This window comes from Phyllobates terribilis, unplaced genomic scaffold, assembly GCF_046119375.1.
Source record: "Phyllobates terribilis strain yellow unplaced genomic scaffold, ASM4611937v1 Scaffold_11__3_contigs__length_659146591, whole genome shotgun sequence".
NCBI classification, from domain to species: domain Eukaryota; kingdom Metazoa; phylum Chordata; class Amphibia; order Anura; family Dendrobatidae; genus Phyllobates; species Phyllobates terribilis.
In genome coordinates, this window is record NW_027362771.1 from 413,839,211 (window position 1) to 413,861,318 (window position 22,108).

A 22,108-nucleotide genomic window follows, 5' to 3' on the forward strand; every position below is an offset into this window, starting at 1 on the left:
AACCATCTTGTTTGTCACTGAGCCGGTAATTTTTCAGGTGGGAATGCTGCACTCGGAGAAGATCTCCTTTTACGTACTGTCCGGTCTCTCTAACCAAGGTAGGCCAAGCAAGAGGGGGTGACAGAGACATGAGCCCGTCCTGAATTGGAGCTCTGGTGAGGTGCTCAGTTGGGGTCAGGAATGGCATAAGACCTGTCTGGTTCTGGTTCGTACTGCTCGACACCCGTCTACTCCGGCTAACCTACCTGGCCTGCCAGCACCCTACTGGTCCTATGCGGACGTCTTTGATAAAAAGGAAGCAGAAACTCTACAACCTCATAGGCCGTATGATTGTCCCATTGACCTAATACCTGATGCTTCACCTCCTCGCAGGCGAATCTACCCCTTGTCGCTGGCCGAGACCCGTGCCATGTCTGAATACATTGAAGAAAATCTTGCTAGGGGATTTATCCAGAAATCCACCTCTCCGGCAGGAGCAGGATTCTTTTTCGTCAAAAAGAAAGACGGCTCTCTTCATCCTTGTATCGACTATAGGGGCTTAAACCAGATCACCATCAAAAATAAGTACACCCTGCCTCTTATCTCGGAGCTGTTAGACTGCCTAAAAGGCGCTAAGATCTTCACTAAGCTCAATCTTCGTGGGGCATACAATCTGGTTCGGATTCACCTGGGAGACGAGTGGAAGACAGCATTCAACACTCGGGATGGTCACTGCGAATACCGCATGATGCCCTTCGGTCTCTGTACTGCTCAGGCCGTCTTCCAGGAGTTAGTGAACGACATCTTCCGAGATCTCCTGTATTCCTGCGTGGTGGTGTACCTGGAAGATATCTTGGTGTTCTCCCCTGATCTGCCCTCTCACAGGAGGGATGTTCGTTAGGTTCTGCTGAGGCTCCGGAGGAATCGCTAATTACGAGAAATGCCTCTTTGAGCAGACCTCCCTACCATTTCTGGGGTATATCATCTCAGAGACTGGACTGCGGATGGATCCCGAGAAGGTGTCTGTCATCTTAAAGTGGCCCCGACCTGAGGGGTTGAAGGCTATTCAGCGGTTTCTGGGATTCGCTAACTATTACCGCCTCTTCATTCCTCATTTCTCCTCCCGGACAGCTCCCATCTCTGCTCTTACACGTGAGGGAGCAAATCCCAGGGAGTGGTCTCCAGAGGCAGAGAATGCCTTTATCTCTCATAAGCAAGCCTTCTCCTCAGCTCCTGTGCTACACCGTCCGGATGGCAATAAACAGTTCGTTCTTCCTGGAGGTTGATGCCTCTTCCTCCAGAGCCGGAGCAGTGCTCACCCAGAAATCCTCGTCCGGGCGAATGGTGACCTGCGGCTTCTTCTCCAAACTCTTCTCTCTGGGCGAGCGCAATTAGAGCTGGAGGAGTGGCACTACTTGCTTGAGGGGGCTCTGCACCCGGTTGCCATCTACACTGACCATAAAAACCTCGCGTATTTACAGACCGCCCAAAGATTAAAACTGGCGTCAGGCCAGACGGTCTTTGTTCTTTGCTCGATTCTGCCTCAATCTCCATTATTGTCCGGCTGAAGAGAACATTAAAGCCGACGCTTTATCCTGCTCTTTTCGGTCTTCCGACCTGGAGGAGGAGCATCTACAAATCACTGACCCCTCCAGAATAATGACTGTTGCTCCATTTGACCTGTCTCATCTACCTCCTGGGAAGACCTTTGTAGCGGCTCAGGATCAGAAGAGGGTCTTACTCTGGGGCCATTCATCCAAACAGGCTGGCCATGCCAGACAGAGGAAGACACTTCTGCTCATTGCCCGGCACTATTGGTGGCCCACCCTGCGCAAGGATATTGTGGATTTTGTCGCGGCTTGTTCCTCTTGTGCCCGCAACAAGATACCTTCTCACCTTCCAGCCGGTCGTCTCCTTCCTCTTCCTGTGCCTTCCGCTCAGAGGCAACATATTGCAATGGATTTCATCACGGATCTCCCTGTATCGGCCGGTTGTACTGTCATTTGGGTGGTTGCTGAAAGCTTCTCCAAGATGACTCACTTCATTCCTCTGACTGGTCTTCCGTCTGCACCTGTGCAGGCTAATGACTTCCTCCGTCACATCTTCGGTCTCCACGGCTTACCCCTCCCTCCACATTGTCTCGGACCGAGGAGTTCAGTTCACTTCTCGCTTTTGGAGAGCCACATGCAAGCTGCTGGATGTCTCTTTGGATTTCTCTTCTGCCTATCATCCTCAGTCCAATGGTCAAGTGGAAAGTATCAATCAGATCCTTACCAGTTTTCTCCGGCACTTTATCAACGCTCACCATAGTGATTGGGTTAAGCTCCTGCCCTGGGCCGAGTTTTCCTATAACAACCATGTGAGTGAGTCTTCTGCTAAGTCTCCGTTTTTTGTGGTTTACGGTCAACACCCACGGATTCCGTTTCTCGTCTCCGCTTCAATAGATAATCCTGCCTGTCTCTCGTCAGCGAATTTTCTGCGATTTGGGAAGATCCTAGTGGATGAAGAAGCATGCTGATAAGAGACGTCTGGATCCGCCTCAATTCCGTCCGGGAGACAAGGTCTGGCTTTCCTCCAAATATGTCCGTCTCAAGATACCATCATACAAGTTGGGTCCGCAGTTCATAGGTCCGTTCGAGCTTCAGAATCAAATAAATCAAGTGGCTTACAAGCTGAAACTCCCGGCCTCCTTACAGATCCCCAACTCCTTTCACGTGTCTCTCCTCAAACCGGTTGTCCTTAATTCTTTCTCTGACGATCCAGGTACCACTCCAGCTCCAGTCTCCGCTGAGGACGTCTTTGAGGTAGAGAACATTTTGGCCATCAAGAGGGTAAGAAGAAAGACTTTCTTTCTTGTGGATTGGAAGGGGTTTGGTCCTGAGGAGAGATCTTGGGAGCCCAGTGAGAACATTCATGCCCCTCGTCTTCTTGAAAAATTTCTTGCGGGCCTAAAGAAGAGGGGGCGTAAAGGGGGGGTACTGTAGCGTTGGCGTCTCTGCCTCCTGCTGGGCAGAGACGCCATTCCCCTCACCGCCGCGGTCTCGGTCCGAAAACCTCCAGCTCCCCTGCTGCTTCTGCGTGCACAGCTTCCCGGGCACTGTGCTCGCGCCGTCCTAAAGAGTCCCCAGCCAATGGCCGGAGGACCACTCCTATTTAAAGCACCTCCTCCAAAATGGAGGTGCCTGTGCAAGGTTGTTGTATGTGTGCTAACACTCTCCTTAGCCCTCAGGGTCCAATGCCCGCCAGTCTGTCTATCAGCCGTGCCCGCCTGCCGGTCTATCAGCTATGCAGGCCAGCCTGTTTACCTGCTGTGCCCACCGGCTTGCCTACCCGGATCACCTGTCAGGTTACCGGCCGTGCCCGCCTGCTTGCCTACCCAGATCACCTGTCTGGCTACCTGCTGCGCCCGCCTGCTTGCCTACCCGGATCACCTGTCTGGCTACCTGCCGTGCCCGCCTGCTTGCCTACCCGGATCACCCATCAGGCTACCTGCTGTGCTCACCCGCTGTACCTGTTAGCTTCAGCTATCTGACCCGTGGGAGTCGCCTGCTCTCACACAAGGTCAGTCCCAGAGTGACACCTGGTCCACCTGCCCGGTCCCTCCCTGGTTCACGAAGTCGATTAAGCCGCCGTGTGACCAGGGTCGGTCCGAGTAGGCACTTAGTCACGCCCCTCTGGTCCCTCCTTGCATCTCAGCACAGAGGTTCCACCACCCGGATCCGTAGCACAACCTTTGCTTAAATCATTAGTACAAGCAAATATGAGAAACTTTTAACATATATTTTCATAGAAATAAGGTATGTATTTTTTCTCCACTTATGAGCCACTTCCACTCCCCACCTTCTGAACTCATAATCCAAAGGTCAAATCTGTCTTGGTGAAAGCAACATAGGTTGCTAACTCATTGAGGTATTAGATTACAGATGACTGTTAAAGGGAACCTGATTGACAGGTCTCTCCTATACGTGTACAATGGGAGATACCTATTGTGGACTGGCACAGGGATAAGCTGATCAGGGGCAGCACGGGCTGGTCATGTCTCTGTCTATAGTCCCCGTCCGGATCTACAAACTATATTTTATCGAAAATGCCAGAGTTTTATAGAAAAATATACAGGGCTGCAATCGTTCTGAGTCATGCTGCCCACGGTATGGACAGCATGAATCATCTGACAGGTTACCTTTGAAGTCTATGGAGAGGAGAGGGAGACAATGAGGAGGAGCAGAGTGTGAAGCAGAATGAAAGAAACACAGAGACCTGAGCAGCTGCTGCTTTCTAGAAAGTTGTTCTTTCTATTTTACATAGCAGATAGAATTCAATTGATACATTGGTTCCACTAGAGGTTAGGACCATCCCGAGTTGTGTACACCTTAAAAGCTGGTGGGATGGCTTTTACGCTTTTTTTTTTTTTATCAAAAACTGTGTTTACTAAGTAGCCTATTTATTTATATGCACTACTTCTTTTACTTATTTACCTACAGCAGGGTATATGTTCATTTTGTTTCTGTCTTAGGTTTTAATTGGTTCCACAATGTAGTCTTCTTCTTTGCGGAGGACCACATAGCCCTCCTTTGTCTTTCAGTTTTGAAAAATATGCCAAAAAGGCCACACAGTTCGTGCAATGCTTAATATTCAGATTCATTTCAGTTATCAGAGGGATATCTACAGCCGTTTTCCATATTTGTGCTTTATGATTTGGAGGTATCGCCAGTCTATTGGCCAGTAAGTTCTGCTTGTGTGATGGTTAGTCCTGTTGAACAGCATATGCACTTTTTGCATAGGATTCTGATATATTAGTATATTTTTATTATATTAATAAAGTGATACATTATTTCATTATTTTTATCTATATTTTTTCTCTGATGAGAGTATATAACACCAGTCATGATACATTTTCCTGAGTCTTCTGGAGATATAGGGTACTATATGGATTCAGAATATGCCAGCCTCATATCGTACTTCTGCAGAGAAACATTAACAGGTATTTTCTCACAGTTTCCATGATAAAAAAATATTGTGGCATCTTGTATGCAAGCTAGGGTTAGCCCAGAAAAGCCCTGCTACGAATTCTGTTGCAAATGGAGGTCCACAATGCAGCCACATTACCTGCAATACAGGGTCATACTGCTGACCTGATTTACAATCTATGAACTGCTATGCACTGTGCGCAATTTGGTAAGAAGTAGATTAACCGTGCTGCTGATGATAACCAATTGAAGATTCCAGGAAACTGAAGAAGTTTCTATTCAATTTATTTTCAACGCGTTTTGAAGTCATCTGACTTCATCAGGACAACCACCTGATGAAGTCTGAAGACTTCGAAACGTGTTGAAAATAAACCGCATAGATATTTCTGCGGTCTCCCACAATCTTCAATTGGTTATCATCAGTAGAGCGGTTAACCCATTTCTTTCCAGTATTGATTGATATCGGTTTTCACCCGTGGGTCTGCAGCAGCTGACGTTTTGAGCTACTTTAGTCGTTGTGTATCACACAACCTCATGAGGTAAGCACCTTCTTGCACTGTTGTCATTTATCACTGGATAAGACCCTATTGCACTGATGCTTTTCCAGCCTCCTTTACTTAGCTACGCAATTTGATAATGTCAGAGTTATCTTGGTCTAACAGATTCTTGAATGGCAACCATTAAATGGCACATAGGGGCTGTTATCATCATTGCCGATGTGTATTGCCTGCCTGTGTATGCGGTGATATAATTTTGACACTGTACCTACTTCATATTGTGAAAGAACATCTTGAAAAAGGAATTTACATGGTAAAATGAAGTCAGAAATAAATCTGACAGTAACTGTAATGCTGGGCAGCCCGCCTGATCTAATAGTATGGGCGTCATCAATAGGCTGTAAGCCAGATACTGAATCACATGTACCTGTGTGACTGGCGTCCTATGTAAGCATCATCTGTGTGTATTTTTAATACTAGGCAACCACCCCCTCCATGAAGTGGTAGGACTGTGAGTGGATGCTCTATCAGTATTTTGCACCTGTGCTGTCCCCGCCTTTATCATGGGGGTCTACTGCATTCTGCTAGTGTATTGGCAATCTGACCTGGAGTTAGTAAGGCTGTTTTTTTGTGATTGTTCTTGAACTCATGTCCTTTGTGAGCCATTTTTGAATTTAGTGTTAGGACTTGCATGTATGAAGATCCTTGACGTGGGTTGCGAGCTTGTGTATTTTGGCCAAAATATAGACCAATACCTCATGTATTTTATACATCATTTTTTCATCTCTTATTGTACATTTTTCCATCTTTTGCAGGGTGCAGCCAGGCCCTTTACTGTTGGTTGGTTGATTTTGGGGTCTGTCATGAGGGGTGCAGTCATATAATGCTGGGCAGCCCGCCTCATCTAATAGTATGGGCATGCATTTTTAATACTAGGCAACCACCCCCTCCATGAATTGGTAGGTCTGTGAGTGGTTGCTCCAACAGTATTGTGCACCTGTGCTGCCCCAGCCTTTATCATGGGAGTCTGCTGCATCCTGTTATTGGTAATCTGATCTGGAGTTGGTAAAGCTGTTTTTTTGTGATTTTTCAGTAACTGTGATACAACCTGAGAGAGCGGAAACAATTTATTTTCTTTGATTAATACACTTATACAGAGGATGGTTTTTTTATCTCGATTTTCCTCCATGTAAGATATAATATCATAGAAAGAGATTTCTATAGAGGTAACTAAGGTAAAAATGAAAATTGTTGTAGTTAGCATCCTATACAGCCATCGTGTTTCTCTCCTTTTCTGGACCAGTATAAAAGTTAATAAAAATGATCTCACATCTAAATATAAAGAGATGTAAACTTTGTAGTATTTTTCCACATCGTATTGCTTCAAGCTAGTACTCAGTGACGGAGCCAAAAGCTAAAAGTGTTTTGGAGATACTGCGAGTGTAAAATAATACAGCCAATTAACGATAAAGCTGGTAAAACGTAGCTGGCCTAAGATGATAAAAAAGAAGAGAAAACAAGAAAGTGTTGTGTCTTGGAAGTGTGCGAGGATTCTCTTGTTGGACAATAGCGCACTGATCCACCCATCTCAGATGTCGTAAAAAAAAATGGATGATATAAGAGAAAAATAGCATGAGATGCCGAGCTAAAGACCCTGCAACACACTGAAAATGCTGTAAACTGTGCTCAAAGTGAAATTCGCTCAACATTGTAGTCTGTGACATGAAAGTATTCCACTTGGCCTTGTAAAAAACATATTTTATACACAAAAGAAGTCTGTTTATTATAAGATGCAACAAATTATGTGCATGCTAAAAAAGAGGCTCCTGCTGGGAAAGTGAGCAGAAGACTGGAGCGTACGGATATACATGTGCCCTACCTTCTTGACACCTTAAACATGGGTGACACAAGTAATAGAAGAAATGATGACTTATTTCTAGCTTGCACAAGTTGCTTTTACAGCTGTGTATTACAGAATGCTGACAAATTAGAACAATGTGCCCAGAAGAGAGAATTTATTTATTTTTTTTACACAGTTTGAATTACTGTCCAGAAATGTAATCCTATTAGTATCAGTCCAAGGTGACTATCTTAGGTATAAAGAAGTATGTTTTTGGAGGGAGGAATACGGCCTATATTACAACGTCTAAAAGCACATGAGGAAAGCATCAAATCTAAAGCCAAGGTTTATCCTGTCGGATTCACACACAAGCATTTGCCGGCTCAAACACTAAAGTAGTGTGCATGTTACAAGTTAAAGGGAACCCGTCAGCAGGATTTCAGACCATAAACTAACGTCATCTATGTAAAGCATCTGGAATGTTTATAACGTCCATGCCTCTGTAATATAAGTCTGTACCTACATTTTCTAGAAATAAATCAGTGAACGTTTATGCAAATGAGCTCGCATGAGCAAGTGCCGGAGGCACCCTCCCTCTTTATCCTCCCGCTGCCGGCCTCCTATCAGTGACTTACAGGTCATCTTTTATCAGTGACCCTCTTCCCCGCCAGAGATCTCGTGTAGCTCGGGGGCAGCGCATGCGCAGATTGATGGTCTGGCCCTCGCAACATCATCAGGACCTTACTGCATCACATTGCTGCCATATAGATTATAGTTCTAAAATTCTCATTCAGAGAACCGCAGCCTGTAATTGTCTGCAACAGTCAGGTGACTTGAACAGGGCGTCATCAGAGAAATATCCAGTGATCCACTGTTCACGCCAATTGACTGATGTAGGCCGCAGTGGTCTTATGAATGTCATTATTTCCGATGACGGTGTAGACTAGAGAATGGCCTGCGCTGGAACTATAGGAGTGACAGAAGGTGAGTGATTAAGGGACATTTTGATATTACAAGAGAATCAAATATTCTATAAGATATTAATTTCTCATTTACAAAGTAAGACCAACATATTGTCTATGCCGTGTGTAATCTACAAAATAAATGATAGGATCTGCTGGTCTCTGTCATATTAAACCACAACGATCCTAATCACATATGATGTTTCAAGTGTCAGAATGATGGGTACAGACATCAAAGAGGATCAGCAGTTAGCATTACGATCAAGCAGAACTGGGGTCATGCAACAAGGGCACTGTCATCACCCAACATACTAGTAGGTAATAAAAGCTTTCAAATGGTCCTATCAAGTATGAAAATTAATTTATAACCTTTACTAGTACATTACCTACTTATACAGAAATATTCAAAAAATTATTCAAGAATATACCCTAAATATCATACGATGTGAAAGAACAAGAAATAAACCATAAATTGATATGTTTACATGTTAAAGTTCTAAATTTTTAATTTTACATTTGTTTTGAGAAACTCACAGCCAACACAATGTGAGTGTACATACAGATACACACTTACACAAACATACTATACACTTGACTAAGTGCATATCTAGAAAACTATTCTATAGAAAGGCATTTTTAAGGAAAATGGGCACACACTTATGGGAAAAAATAAAAACAAAGAACAAGATAATGGGTGAATTGTACGGTGAGACAAAGCTACAGTGACTATTACATGAGGTATGCCAAGCCTGGGTGCTCAGGTGCAGGAGTGACAATGCTGCCCCCACTGCTTACCTGCTGGCTGTTGAATGAAGCAGGAAGGAAACAAAATCATTGACACAATTCAATGAAAATGGTTATCTCTAACAAAGGAAACTAAGAAAGCTAGTTTTACTATGAAAGCTTCATCTCAATATAGGTGAGGGAGGTCTGATTTAGAGAAGGTTACAGAAAAGACAACACTATGGAGAGAAACTAAAATTGATGTAAATACAGTATGACATGAAGTTCTGCTTCTTGAATCTCTGCAGGCAGCCAAGATTTTTTCTCAAGTCGAGATATGATATTTCAAAGAAGACACAAACTCTATAAATTGAGTTACAACTATCAATTAGGATTACAGAACAAATATACAGACGATATACGACTCTGCACCTCATTCCCCTTGTGTGTGATTATTAGACTTACCTTACATACAGAGATATCGGCACTACAGTATTCAGGATGATAATGTAAGACCAGAAAGTGAGGAATCCTGAGAACACAGCACTGTCCACCAGCTCATCCCAATGTAGGTAGACTCGAAAACGGCTGCCCACATGATGCTCCCAAATGGAGTTTCCAAAAGCGAGAATGATCCCCATGCATACCAGGAAGCCAAATATCTGGAATACAGACATCAACATTATTGTAGGTCTTCACCAATACAATCTTTCAAACATTAGTTGCACGTGATCGGGACTAAGCGAGCAGCGATAGCGCCGCTCACAGGCAAAAACTGCAACATAAGGTATTTACAAAAATACTTATTTAAAAGGTTTAAAACGATGTGCACAATATACATTGTAGTAGATCACCTCTTTAATATAATAAAGTGTGCCTTGTTGATCCCCTACAAATCCTTTTCCAAAGCTGTCCGGGTCCTCTGTCAGTCTCTGTACAACCTCTTCCGGATCGCCAAACAGGCATGTGACTATAGCAGCCAATCACCGTCAACAGCAGTGAATCGTTAATCACTACTGCAGCCAGTGATTGTCTGCAGCAGTCACAAGTTGTTTTAGCCAGACAAGATGTACCAGCTCTGTACTCTCTGTTCAGTTCAGACAGACATGGGACCATGTCAGCCAATCATTGGCCTCGGCAGTGAAATTTGGGCACTGCTGCAGACAATTATTGCAGAAGAGGTTATATGCCTACGTTCCTGAAACAGAAGAGACTGACGGGGATCCCAGGATGCACTGGAAGAGGAATGGTGCAGGATCACTATTTGTGTATACTTTATTTTTCATAAGCATTCTGAAGTGTTATTTGTTGTTGTTGTTTGTTCTCTTTTTAATTAGGGTTGGGCAACCCCCTTAAAGGGGTTTTCCCACAAACAAAATTTAATTTTAGTCAATAGATCTTGGAATAATAAGCTCCACAACTGAATTTATTTAAATAAAATGTTCCTGTGCTGAGATAATCTTATAAATGTGCCCCTGCTGTGTACTGTGTAATGGCTGTGTCTGACCGTACAGGAACATGGTCTGATCATACCACAGCTCCTGAGCAGGGGATAATGCAAAAGAGAGGATACAGACAGGACAGTATGGGATTGCAGCTGATTCTTTCTGTGAGGTAAAATATTGCTTAAAAACAGGCAGGGAAATGTTTTACCTCACAAAAAGAATCAGCTGTGATCCCCTGCTGTCCTGCCTGTATACTCTATTTTGCTTCCTCCCCTGCCCAGGAGATGTGGTATGATCAGACCATGTTCCTGCACGGTCAGACACAGCCATTACACAGTACACAGCAGGGGCACATTTATTAGATTATCTCAGCACAGGAACATTTTATTTAATCACATCCAATTGTGGAAATTATTATTATTCCAAGATCTATTGATTAAAATGAACTTTCGTTCATGGGAAAACCCCTTTAAATAGGGTTCAGTAAGGAATTTTTGTTAAATAAAAAAAAAACTCAACACAAAAACGTGACACAATATGAAATTAGATGAGAGAGGAGCTCAAAAGCAAAAAAAATTATTTTACTGAAAGAATAGTAGATTCTTGGGAAAAAAATTCCAGCAAGTGTGGTTCAAAAATTAATAGAAAGTGAAGAACAGGGAATTTTGACACTAGTTCTATTAATTGGTAGTGTGGTGCGAGTTCCAGCAATCAGACATTTATATCCCATCCTACAGATCGGTGATAACTAGAGTTGGTGCAAATCGATCTGCAAGACCCAGTCCATCGGCCACATCAATAATCTGTGGCCACTGGACAGGAACCCTGAGAACCACCTCCTACCTCTCAGCATCTGCGAGTCTTCTTTTGATGAGCAAGCCTGATGTGACATCACATGTGCGTCATGTCGCAATGATGACATTATACCAGGTCGGCTAATGAAACGAGGACCAACTGATTCTCTCAGGGTGGAGGCGGCTCTCAGGACTCACGTCCAGTGACCACAAATTATTGATGTGGCCACTTGTCCTGCAAATGCATTAGCACCAACTCTAGTGATACCTATCTTTCATAAGTAAATCAATTAAAACAAGCCTGGAATTACAATAAAAAGGAAAATTATATAAGGCAAGATTAGAAATTGTTTTCTGCTGTTAATCTTCTTGTTTCTAGTAATCAGACTCAAAGCAAGGAACAAGAATATTTGTCGTGATAGGCTATATATTTACTATGTTTTCAATATATCGCACACATGCATTAGACAAATCCGGTTTATCCCAAGTCGCAACTTACCCATAAAACTAAAGTGTTCATTAGTCGATCAATGCTGGTTCTTTTAAACTTTGTTTTCCCACTGTTCTGCATTAATTTAGTATCTGGCCCTGTGAAAACAGTGATTGGGGAATAGTTCTGAACGCAACATACAAGCATCAAAAAGGAAAAAGGTAACAAATAAGAGTAAGGAAAGTTTGGTAACTGACTTGATGAATGAACAGTTAAACATACACTTAAATCTTCAATGAGTATTTGTAAGGGTTTACAAATGAACAGGATACCTGCAAAGACGACCATCCCAAAGCACCACTCAGTATTTCTTAGAACACATCCTCTCAAAAGCATCTTGCTATTATTCAGAGAATACTTGCAATCTTTCCAGATTAAGGTTCCATTAAACTTGTCAAGCTTGTTGTTTGGGGGCTCACATAAGATCTCCCCTGTAGAAAAAAAGTAAATAAACATTTCCTTGTTTTGTTGTGAATCAATAGTGCTTGTAACCATCATGAATTTGTATGCTGCTCTCATACCTAAGAAATGCATTGTATGCCCCTTCATTTAAAATGTTTTATCTATGGATACCCTGTTAAAGGGAGCATGCAAAAGAATAGTAAAAAATATTATTCAATTTTAAAAAAAAAAAAAAAGTAAAAAAAAAACAGCAGCAAATGTTAGAAGCAGACAAAAGAAACTATACTCGTCTCTTACCCGGCGATCTAGCAAATGCTGCTGCAATCCTCCTGATGTTTGTGTACCAATACATGTCTGTTGCAACGCTCCCAGGCATTATTACTGACTTTAACGCTCAGTGATAGGAACCATCTTTATTTTTTTACCTTTGTAGCTACATTTACCGTATTTTTCGGATTATGAGACACACTTTTTTCCTCCCAAATTTGGGAGGAAAAGGGGGCTTGTGAAGGAACAGTGGAGTGGGGTCACAGATGCAAGAGGTTGGCGGCAGCAGCGGCAGGAGTCGGGCGCTGCTGCGGGTCTCGTCCTCTCAGCAGGGTTGCTGATTCAGGATGACTTGGGCGGTGGTGGCGGCAGGAGTGGGGCGATGCTGCGGGCCCCGTCCTCTCAAAAGAATTCGGCAGCGAGCAGAGGTTCGCTCTCCCGTACATAGCCCAGCTTTGGGCTTCGGGAAAATGGCCCCCGGAGCATGCGCAGATTGAGATCTCGAAAGACGAGCTCTCGGGAGACTAGATCTCGTCTCTCGATCTGCGCATGCTCAGGCAGCCATTTCCCCTAAGCCCACCACAGTGCTATGTAGGGAGAGGGAACCTACACTCACCGCCGACTTCTTCTGAGGACGGGGCCCACAGCATCGCCCCACTCCTGCCGCCACCACCACCCAAGTCATTCTGAATCAGCGATCCTTCTGAGAGGATGGGGCCAGCAGCACTGCCCGACTCCTGCCGCAGCCGCCGCCAACCTTCTGTATTTGTGACCCTTGCTCCGTGACCCCTGCTCCACCTTGGGTGTTTCAGATGGGATAGACAGTCGGCCTGCAATTGGTTGCAGGAGATCTCTTCGTTTGGCATTACAGACACCTTTTTAGATCTGTCTCACTCTAGGATGCAGCGACCACCTTCCTCTTGCTAATTAACACCCTGGCCTGGGTGTATAAATACCTTCACAATACGGAGGCGCCGGTGATATTCACATGACCCCTTGTGAAAGCTTGGAGCAAGTCCAGTTCTTACTTCCTCTATGGTGCTTAGCAGACGTGTGTGCAATCTCTCTGAAGTCGACTCAAGCTAAGCTGCTTCCCCCGTGTCTGTCTCCCCTTGCTGTCTTTAGTGTTAGTGGGGACTGACTAGCGCTCATCCCCCCCTCCCGTTTCCTAGCCAGACCCTAGCTCTAGGGAGAGACAGGGTTTTAGGTTCCTGCTTGGCGACTGGTGAGCAACCAATATAGGGACGGTAGGGAAGGACAGGGTGATATCAGATCAGCCTAGGATGTCTCCACCCCCTCTGTTCTTAGTGTCTGGGCTCCCTTCCCCTCATCCCTTCGTGCTGCACTTTGTCTGTCCTACACTGTGCGTGACACCACCACTGCTGCCGCTCCACCCCCCCTCAGGTAAAACAGATTATAAGGTGCACCATTTTATTTAAAAAAACATTTTTTCCTATTTTGCACCCCAAAATTTGGGGTGCGTCTTATAATCCGATGCATCTTATAATCCGCAAAATAGGGTATTTATATTTTTAAAGTTCAATAACCCCTTTAAGTAAGTTATCGGGGTTATGTGCTAAAAAATGCAAAAATTTATATCATGCTACAGGTCTATTCACATCATGTTGAGTGAGGATCACAAAAAATATTTCTGACATATTACATTGAATAAGAATAGAGCGCTAACAGCCATTCATATACTCCTGTGCTTAAAAAATGCATGTACTGGACAGTATACATATTTAATAAATGCCTCATTAATGTAGAACAGAATATGCTTTATCATAGAACTGAAAAAAAAAGAGGTATGCCAACATATATGGGCTGATGCTAAAAGGCCACTCTTTTTACACACAGTACTGTGCAAATGTTTTAGGCAGGTATGGGAAAAAAAAGTAAGAATGTCTTCAAAAACAGAAGTGTTAAAAAATAAACTCATCAATTAACAGAATGCACAGTGAATGAACAAAATAGAAATCTAAATCAAATTATTATTTGCTATAATTACCCTTTGCCTTCAATGCAGCATCAAAGCATAGATTCTTGTAGGCATGCTTGAATACAGTTTTTGAAAGAACTCAGCAGGGAGGTTGTTCCAAACATCTTGGAGAACTACAAATTATCTGTGGATGTAGGCTTGCGCAAATCCTTCTATCCCTTCATGTAATCGCACAGACTCTATGATGTTGAGATCACGGCTATATATGGGGCCATATCATCAGGTCAAGGACTCTTTATTGTTCTCTATTCTGAAAATAGATATTAGTTACATTGGCTGTATGTTTGGGGTCGTTGTCCTGTTGCAGAATAAATTTGGAGTCAATCAGACGCCTCCCTGATGCTAATGCATGATGGATAAGTATCTGTCTGTATTTCTCAGCATTGAGGACATCATTAACCCTGACCAAATTCAGAACTCCATTTGCAAAGATGCAGCCCAAAACTTGCACGGAACCTCCTCCATGCTTTACTGCTGCCAGCAGACACTCATTATTGTGCTGTTATCCTGCTAAAGGGCAAACAAACTGCCTTCTATTACAACCAGACTCAACAATCCAGAGCCTCTGCTGTCATTTTTCTGCACTCCAGTTCCCATATTTTTTGTATGAAGTTGAGTCACTTGGCCTTATTCTCATGTCAAAGGTTTAGTTTATGGCCGCAATTCTTCCATGGTGGCCAGACTTCTCCCAAAAGTAGATGGGGTTAGCTGTGTCTCATTGACATCTGCAGTTCTGAGCTGATGGCACTGATGAACATGTTCCATTTTTGAAGGGAAGTTAGCATGATGTTTCTTTCATCTGCTGCATTAAGTCTCCTTTGCTGACCACTGCTTCTACAGTCTTCAACATTCCTACTTTTTGGTTTCCTCAAACATGAGAAATACAAGCAAATACTTATTCATCATGCAATGCCCTTAGGGCTGCATATGATTGGCTCCAAATTTATTCTGCAGCAGGACAATGACCCCAATCATACAGCCAACGTAATTAAGAACTATCTTCATCCCAAAGATCTAGGTCTCCTGTAACTGATGATATGGCCCCACAGAGCCCTGATCACAACATTGAATCTGTGTGGGACTTCATGGAGATGTTTGGAACAAATTCCCTGCAGAGTTCCTTCAAAATCTTTGTGTAAGTGTACCCAAAAGAATTGGTGCTGTTTTGAAGGGAAAGGGAGACCTCCAAATACCAAATACTGATTTGATTTGGATTTCTATTTTGCTCATTCACTTTGCATTTTGTTAATTGATAAAAATAAAGCAAGGATGTGGAAAAGAAGACGTCCCTCTTCTCCTCCTCTCTGCAAAAGGATGTCAGCTACACTGCTGTGGGTATGCTACCATTGTGCAGTGGCAGTGATTGACACAGGTCCCGGATTAGTCAAGGGACCGCAGGCAGAGAGGACAGGGACAAATAAACTTAGTTTTTAAACACTTATATTTAGTGTTTAGGACTAATACAGGCATCATTAAATAAGGTATTGAGGGGCTAATAAGGAGCTCATAATACCTTCTAGGGGTAAATACTGATGACAGGTTCCCTTTAAAAAAGTATTCTGGGATGTAAATTTATATGTATAATAATTAATTTTCAACATTAATAATAAAATATAACTATTATATTAGTTTAAGGATGAATATAAAAAGGAAGAAAAGAAAACATACATAGATGTGGAAGACAACCAGAAACTCATTCCCAAGTGGCTTTAAATTTATTGTCGAAAAACTATTTTTTAATCCTGTTTTTTTGCAGATTTCTTTTGACCTTTATATTATTTACTTTATTTAAGCTTTGGACAGAATATTTTCCAAGCTCGCATGAGGAATGATGATGCATTTGAAATGGTGCAGGAATCTGACTAACTTTCACAGTGCCTGGATTCCAAATTCAGATAAATTGTCAAGCATGCAAACTTTTTTTGCTAAACTTTTGCTTGTCATATGTTTTTCCTTGTAGGTTTACAATTATTCTATAGAAGATTTAAATAAAGATAATATAAAATTCGGAGAAAACATACACACAAATCTTGGAATTCATAGTTGTAACTTTTGCATAGCCCTGGACCAGAGATCTACATGCACAATTAATTAAAATTCCACAAGTCTATTTATATCTGAAAACCAATGTTTCCTTTAATTTATGTGGAACATGAGCATTTTTTTTAATGCTGAGAAGTGTATGTATGTATGTATATATATACATACATACATACATACATACACACATACACTACCGTTCAAAAGTTTGGGGTCACCCAGACAATTTTGTCCAGACATTGACAAGGTTAGAAATAATGATTTTTATTAGAAAGAATAATTTTCTCCTTCAAACTTTGCTTTCGTCAAAGAATGCTCCTTTGCAGCAATTCCAGCATTGCAGACCTTTGGCATTCTAGCTGTTAATTTGCTTGGGTAATCTTAAGAAATTTCCCCCCATGCTTCCTGAAGTCCCTCCCACAAGTTGGATTGGCTTGATGGGCACTTTTTGCGCACCATACGGTCAAGCTGCTCCCACAACAGCTTAATTGGGTTGAGATCTGGTCACTGCGCTAACCACTCCATTACAGATAGAATAAAAGATGCCTGCTTCTTCCCTAAATAGTTCATGCATAATTTGGAGGTGTGCTTTGTTGTCTTGTTGTAGGATGAAATTGGCTCCAATCAAGCGCTGTCCACAGGGTATGGCATGGCGCTGCAAAATGGAGTGATAGCCTTCCTTATTCAAAATACCATTTACCTTGTACAAATCTCAACTCTTGTAAAGCCCCTGCAGTGGCATAACCGAGCTGAGAGAAGCAGCTAAAACCCAGCAAAGGTAAAAACGCTGCTTGATGTGGACATTGATATTGTTACCTTGCTTAAGGCTGTATCGGGAGCCAAGTGGACATATCTGTCACTGGAAAGGCTCTTGGACATTATAAATGTAATATGTCGGTGAGCCACTGAGATGGACTATGTTATGTGCAGTTTATGATGTGTAATAAACTGCTGGACTGTGAAATACCGGAAAGACGTTGTATGTGTGCTTTAACTGATCCGGTGAAGCGAGTACCCCCAGCGTGATGAATAGCGCTACCTCACAATATATGTATATGCACATACATACATACATACATATATATATATATATACAGTACAGACCAAAAGTTTGGACACACCTTCTCATTTAAAGGTTTTTCTGTATTTTCATGACTATGAAAATTGTACATTCACACTGAAGGCATCAAAACTATGAATTAACACATGTGGAATTATATACTTAACAAAAAATGTGAAACAACTGAAAATATGTCTTATAATCTAGGTTCTTCAAAGTAGCCACCTTTTGCTTTGATGACTGCTTTGCACACTCTTGGCATTCTCTTGATGAACTTCAAGAGGTAGTCACCGGAAATGGTCTTCCAACAATCTTGAAGGAGTTCCCAGAGATGCTTAGCACTTGTTGGCCCTTTTGCCTTCACTCTGAGGTCCAGCTCAGCCCAAACCATCTCAATTGGGTTCAGGTCTGGTGACTGTGGAGGCCAGGTCATCTGGCGTAGCACCCCATCACTCTCCTGCTTGGTCAAATAGCCCTTACACAGCCTGGAGGTGTGTTTGGGGTCATTGTCCTGTTGAAAAATAAATGATGGTCCAACTAAATGCAAACCGGATGGAATAGCATGCCGCTGCAAGATGCTGTGGTAGCCATGCTGGTTCAGTATGCCTTCAATTTTGAATAAATCCCCAACAGTGTCACCAGCAAAGCACCCCCACACCATCACACCTGCTCCTCCATGCTTCACGGTGGAAACCAGGCATGTAGAGTCCATCCGTTCACCTTTTCTGCGTCGCACAAAGACATGGTGGTTGAAACCAAAGATCTCAAATTTGGACTCATCAGACCAAAGCACAGATTTCCACTGGTCTAATGTCCATTCCTTGTGTTCTTTAGTCCAAACAAGTCTCTTCTGCTTGTTGCCTGTCCTTAGCAGTGGTTTCCTAGCAGCTATTTTACCATGAAGGCCTGCTGCACAAAGTCTCCTCTTAACAGTTGTTGAAGAGATGTGTCAGCTGCTAGAACTCTGTGTGACATTGACCTGGTCTCTAATCAGAGCTGCTGTTAACATGCGATTTCTGAGGCTGGTGACTCGGATAATCTTATCCTCAGAAGCAGAGGTGACTCTTGGTCCTCTTTTCCTGGGGCGGTCCTCAAGTGAGCCAGTTTCTTTGTAGCGATTGATGGTTTTTGCAACTGCACTTGGGGACACTTTCAAAGTTTTCCCAATTTTTCGCATCGACTGACCTTCATTTCTTAAAGTAATGATAGCCACTCGTTTTTCTTTACTTAGCTGCTTTTTTCTTGCTATAATACAAATTCTAACAGTCTATTCAGGAGGACTATCAGCTGTGTATCCACCAGACTTCTGCACAACACAACTTAAGGTCCCAACCCCATTTATAAGGCAAGAAATCCCACTTATTAAACCTGACAGGGCACACTGTGAAGTGAAAACCATTTCCGGTGACTACCTCTTGAAGCTCATCAAGAGAATGCAAAGAGTGTGCAAAGCAGTCATCAAAGAAAAAGGTGGCTACTTTGAAGAACCTAGAATATAAGACATATTTTCAGTTGTTTCACACTTTTTTGTTAAGTATATAATTCCACATGTGTTAATTCATAGTTTTGATGCCTTCAGTGTGAATGTACAATTTTCAAAGTCATGAAAATACAGAAAAATCTTTAGATGAGAAGGTGTGTCCAAACTTTTGGTCTGTACTGTATATATATATATATATATATATACACACACACACACACATATACACACACACATATAAACATATACACAGTGTTCATCACAAATTACTACACCTCAACAGATTTGTCAGAACAACCTTTAGTTTCCTTTCCGAATCAACATTTTCTAACTGATTGACTGCAAACAAGATTTGTAGTTTTGCATATCCAAAAAAAGTAATTTTCTTAATAAATTCACTGAAGACTATGCTGCAAAAATTAGACAACAAAATTCTTAATAACAGGAATTCAACCACAGGTAAGTTTAGTTATTCATTAAACAGGTGTCCAACAGACAGTTGTGTATAAAAGGGCTTTACTTAAAGAAAATCCCTTCCCATTTCATGCTGTCAGCAATAGCACCACATGGAAGAGAAATATCAGAAGACCTGAGAAAGAAAATAATTTCTATACACAAGAAAGGAGAAGGCTATAAGAAGATAAGCAAAGATTTAATTATCAATCAGAATACTCTGGGCAAAAGTGATACAAAGATGTAACAAAGAAGAAACGGCAACCATCTCACAGAGACGTCCATGCAGACCATGGATGTTAACACCTAAACAGGAGCGTCTACTGATAAGAAGAGTTGAAGAAAATCAACATGCAAGTTCACTGCAGGTAGCCAAAGAAACCGAAAGCCAAACCGGTGTTTTTCCCATGACATAATATAGCAAACACGGCAGAGGAATGGCATGCATGGGTGTTGTCCAAGAAGAAAGTCTGTCCAAAAGCCCATGTACAAAAAAGGCTGGCTTTCATTTGCCAGGACCGATGCTGAAAATATGAGTACTGGGACTCTATACTCTGGAATGATGGGACCAAGATTAATGTTTTTGGAACTGATGGCTTCAAAACTGTAAGGCATCACAATGGTGAGGAGTACAAACAAAAATGCATGGCGCCTACATAAAAAAATGGTGGTGGTAGTGTCCATGTGTGGGGGTGCATGAGCGCTGCTGGCATGTGGGAGCTACTTTTCATTGATGGTATCAAGAATTGACAAATGTAGTTCTCTATATTGAAAGAGAAGATGTTACCATCACTCTGTGCCCTTGGTAGAAGTATACTTTTCCAACATGACAATGATCTACAACACAAACCAATCGAACACCTATAGGAAATTTTGAAGTGACAAGACTCTAAGGCTGTGTGCCCACGATGCATTTTTTAAGCGTTTCTGCAGCGGCAAAAACGCTTAAAAAATGCATGGTAGAAGGCCTGTCATGTTCCCCAATTATAATCCGCATGTGCTGTGCACATGCTGCGGAAATTTCCGCTGCAGGTTATCATTGCGGAAAAAAAACGCAGCACTACCAATTATTTTGCGGAAGCGCTGCGTTTTCGCCGCCATTGCATTGGAACGCTTGGATTCCGCATCACTGGATCTGTACATGCGGAATCCATGCGTTTCAATGTGCGGATGGTACCCAGGTTTGGAGGACAGGAGACTCTCCTCCGGACCCGGGTACCATAGAACCTGTAAAAAAAAAGACTAAAATAAAAAATAAATATTATACTTACCTTCTGATGGCCCCCGGTCTCGTTTTCGCTTGCCGGCAGATCGCGGTGGACTGAAGGACCTGCGCTGACGTCATAGTGTAGTGTACCGCGAGCTGCCGGCAAGCCAGGTCAGAGCGAAGCAAGACTCCGGGGGCCATCGGAAGGTAAGTATAGATTTATTTTTTACCATTCTTTAAGGTCACAGTATATAAATCCATGCCATTTGCATGGATTTATATAGTGTGACCAAGTTGACAAGCACTTTCCAAGTGATGCTAAAATCGCTTGGAAAGAGCTTGTCAACCCGCATGCGGAAATGCATGTGAAGAACGCTTCATATCCGCATGTCCCTGGCAGGAAAAACGCATGTACGTTTTTTCTGCCAGGGAGATGCAGAAACGCTCAGGAAAAAATCCTGAGCATTTCTGCATCGTGGGCACATAGCCTAAAAGAGGTCGTTCTTGAAGAACGGAAAAAGATTGATGTTGCAATATGTTGTCAACGTGTTCATTTCATGCCTAAAAAAGACTTGGTGCTGTCCATAAAAATCCTGGAGGTTATACAAAATCATAAATGTATTAATTTTTGCATCAAATAATTTGAGACAGAGTGAAGATTTTGTAACGAAAGTTATATTATGAATAGTATTGATCGAGCACTGAAATGCTCAAGTGCTCAGTACTCGAATTGAGCAAGGAGCATAATGTAAGTGAATGGCAATCTCAAGCATTTTTCTGGAAGATGGAAAATCTCTCTCTCTCTGCGCCCATCTCAGATAATTCAAATCAACTTCCCGAGCACCACGCGATGCTCGGCACTGCTCAATGCCCTATAGAGTATCGAGCAGTGCCAAGCACGCACACCCATCACTAATTATGAAACTTACCATATTTTTCGGACTATAAGATGCACTTTTTCCTCCAAAATTTTGGAGGAAAATGGGGGGTGCGTCTTATAGTCTGAATGTTGGGGCGGTATATATTTATGTGTGGTGTGGGGGAAGTGGTATCGGTGGAGGAGCGGGGCACAGGAGGCAGCAGCCGCCCGCTGCAGCCTACACTGTCCCCGCTGCTAAAGAAAATGAATATTCACTGCTCCCCACGCCCATGGGGCGTGGGTAGCACTGAATATTCATGCTCCTTAATAGCGGTGTACAGTGCAGCCGCGCTGCGGCTGCTGCCGGCTATCTCCTGTGCCCGTTGTTAAAGGGCATGAATATTCAACTTCTCTCCACGCCCATGGGCGTGGGGAGGGGGTGAATATTCATGCCCTTTAATGAGCGGGCACAGGAGATAGCTGGCAGCAGCAGCAGCCGCAGCGGAGAGTGAAGTCACTGCTCCCCACGCACACAGACCCGGCGTGGGGAGCAGTGACTTCCGGCAGCTGATCAGTGCAGGAAGAAAGGACGCAGCGCTGGAGGAGAGAAGAAAGGTATGAGTGTTTATTTTTTTTTAATGTGC

General features: G+C 42.8%; 1 protein-coding gene across 1 annotated transcript in view; it reads right to left on the reverse strand.

Moving 5' to 3' along the window:
* Positions 1-22,108, reverse strand: part of ATP8B4 (ATPase phospholipid transporting 8B4 (putative)) — a 336,358-nt gene that overhangs the window by 126,575 nt on the left and 187,675 nt on the right. Inside the window, 3 exon segments of the mRNA XM_073653088.1 lie at positions 9,434-9,630; positions 11,707-11,795; positions 11,970-12,128. Coding sequence (XP_073509189.1) covers positions 9,434-9,630; positions 11,707-11,795; positions 11,970-12,128 — 445 coding nt within the window.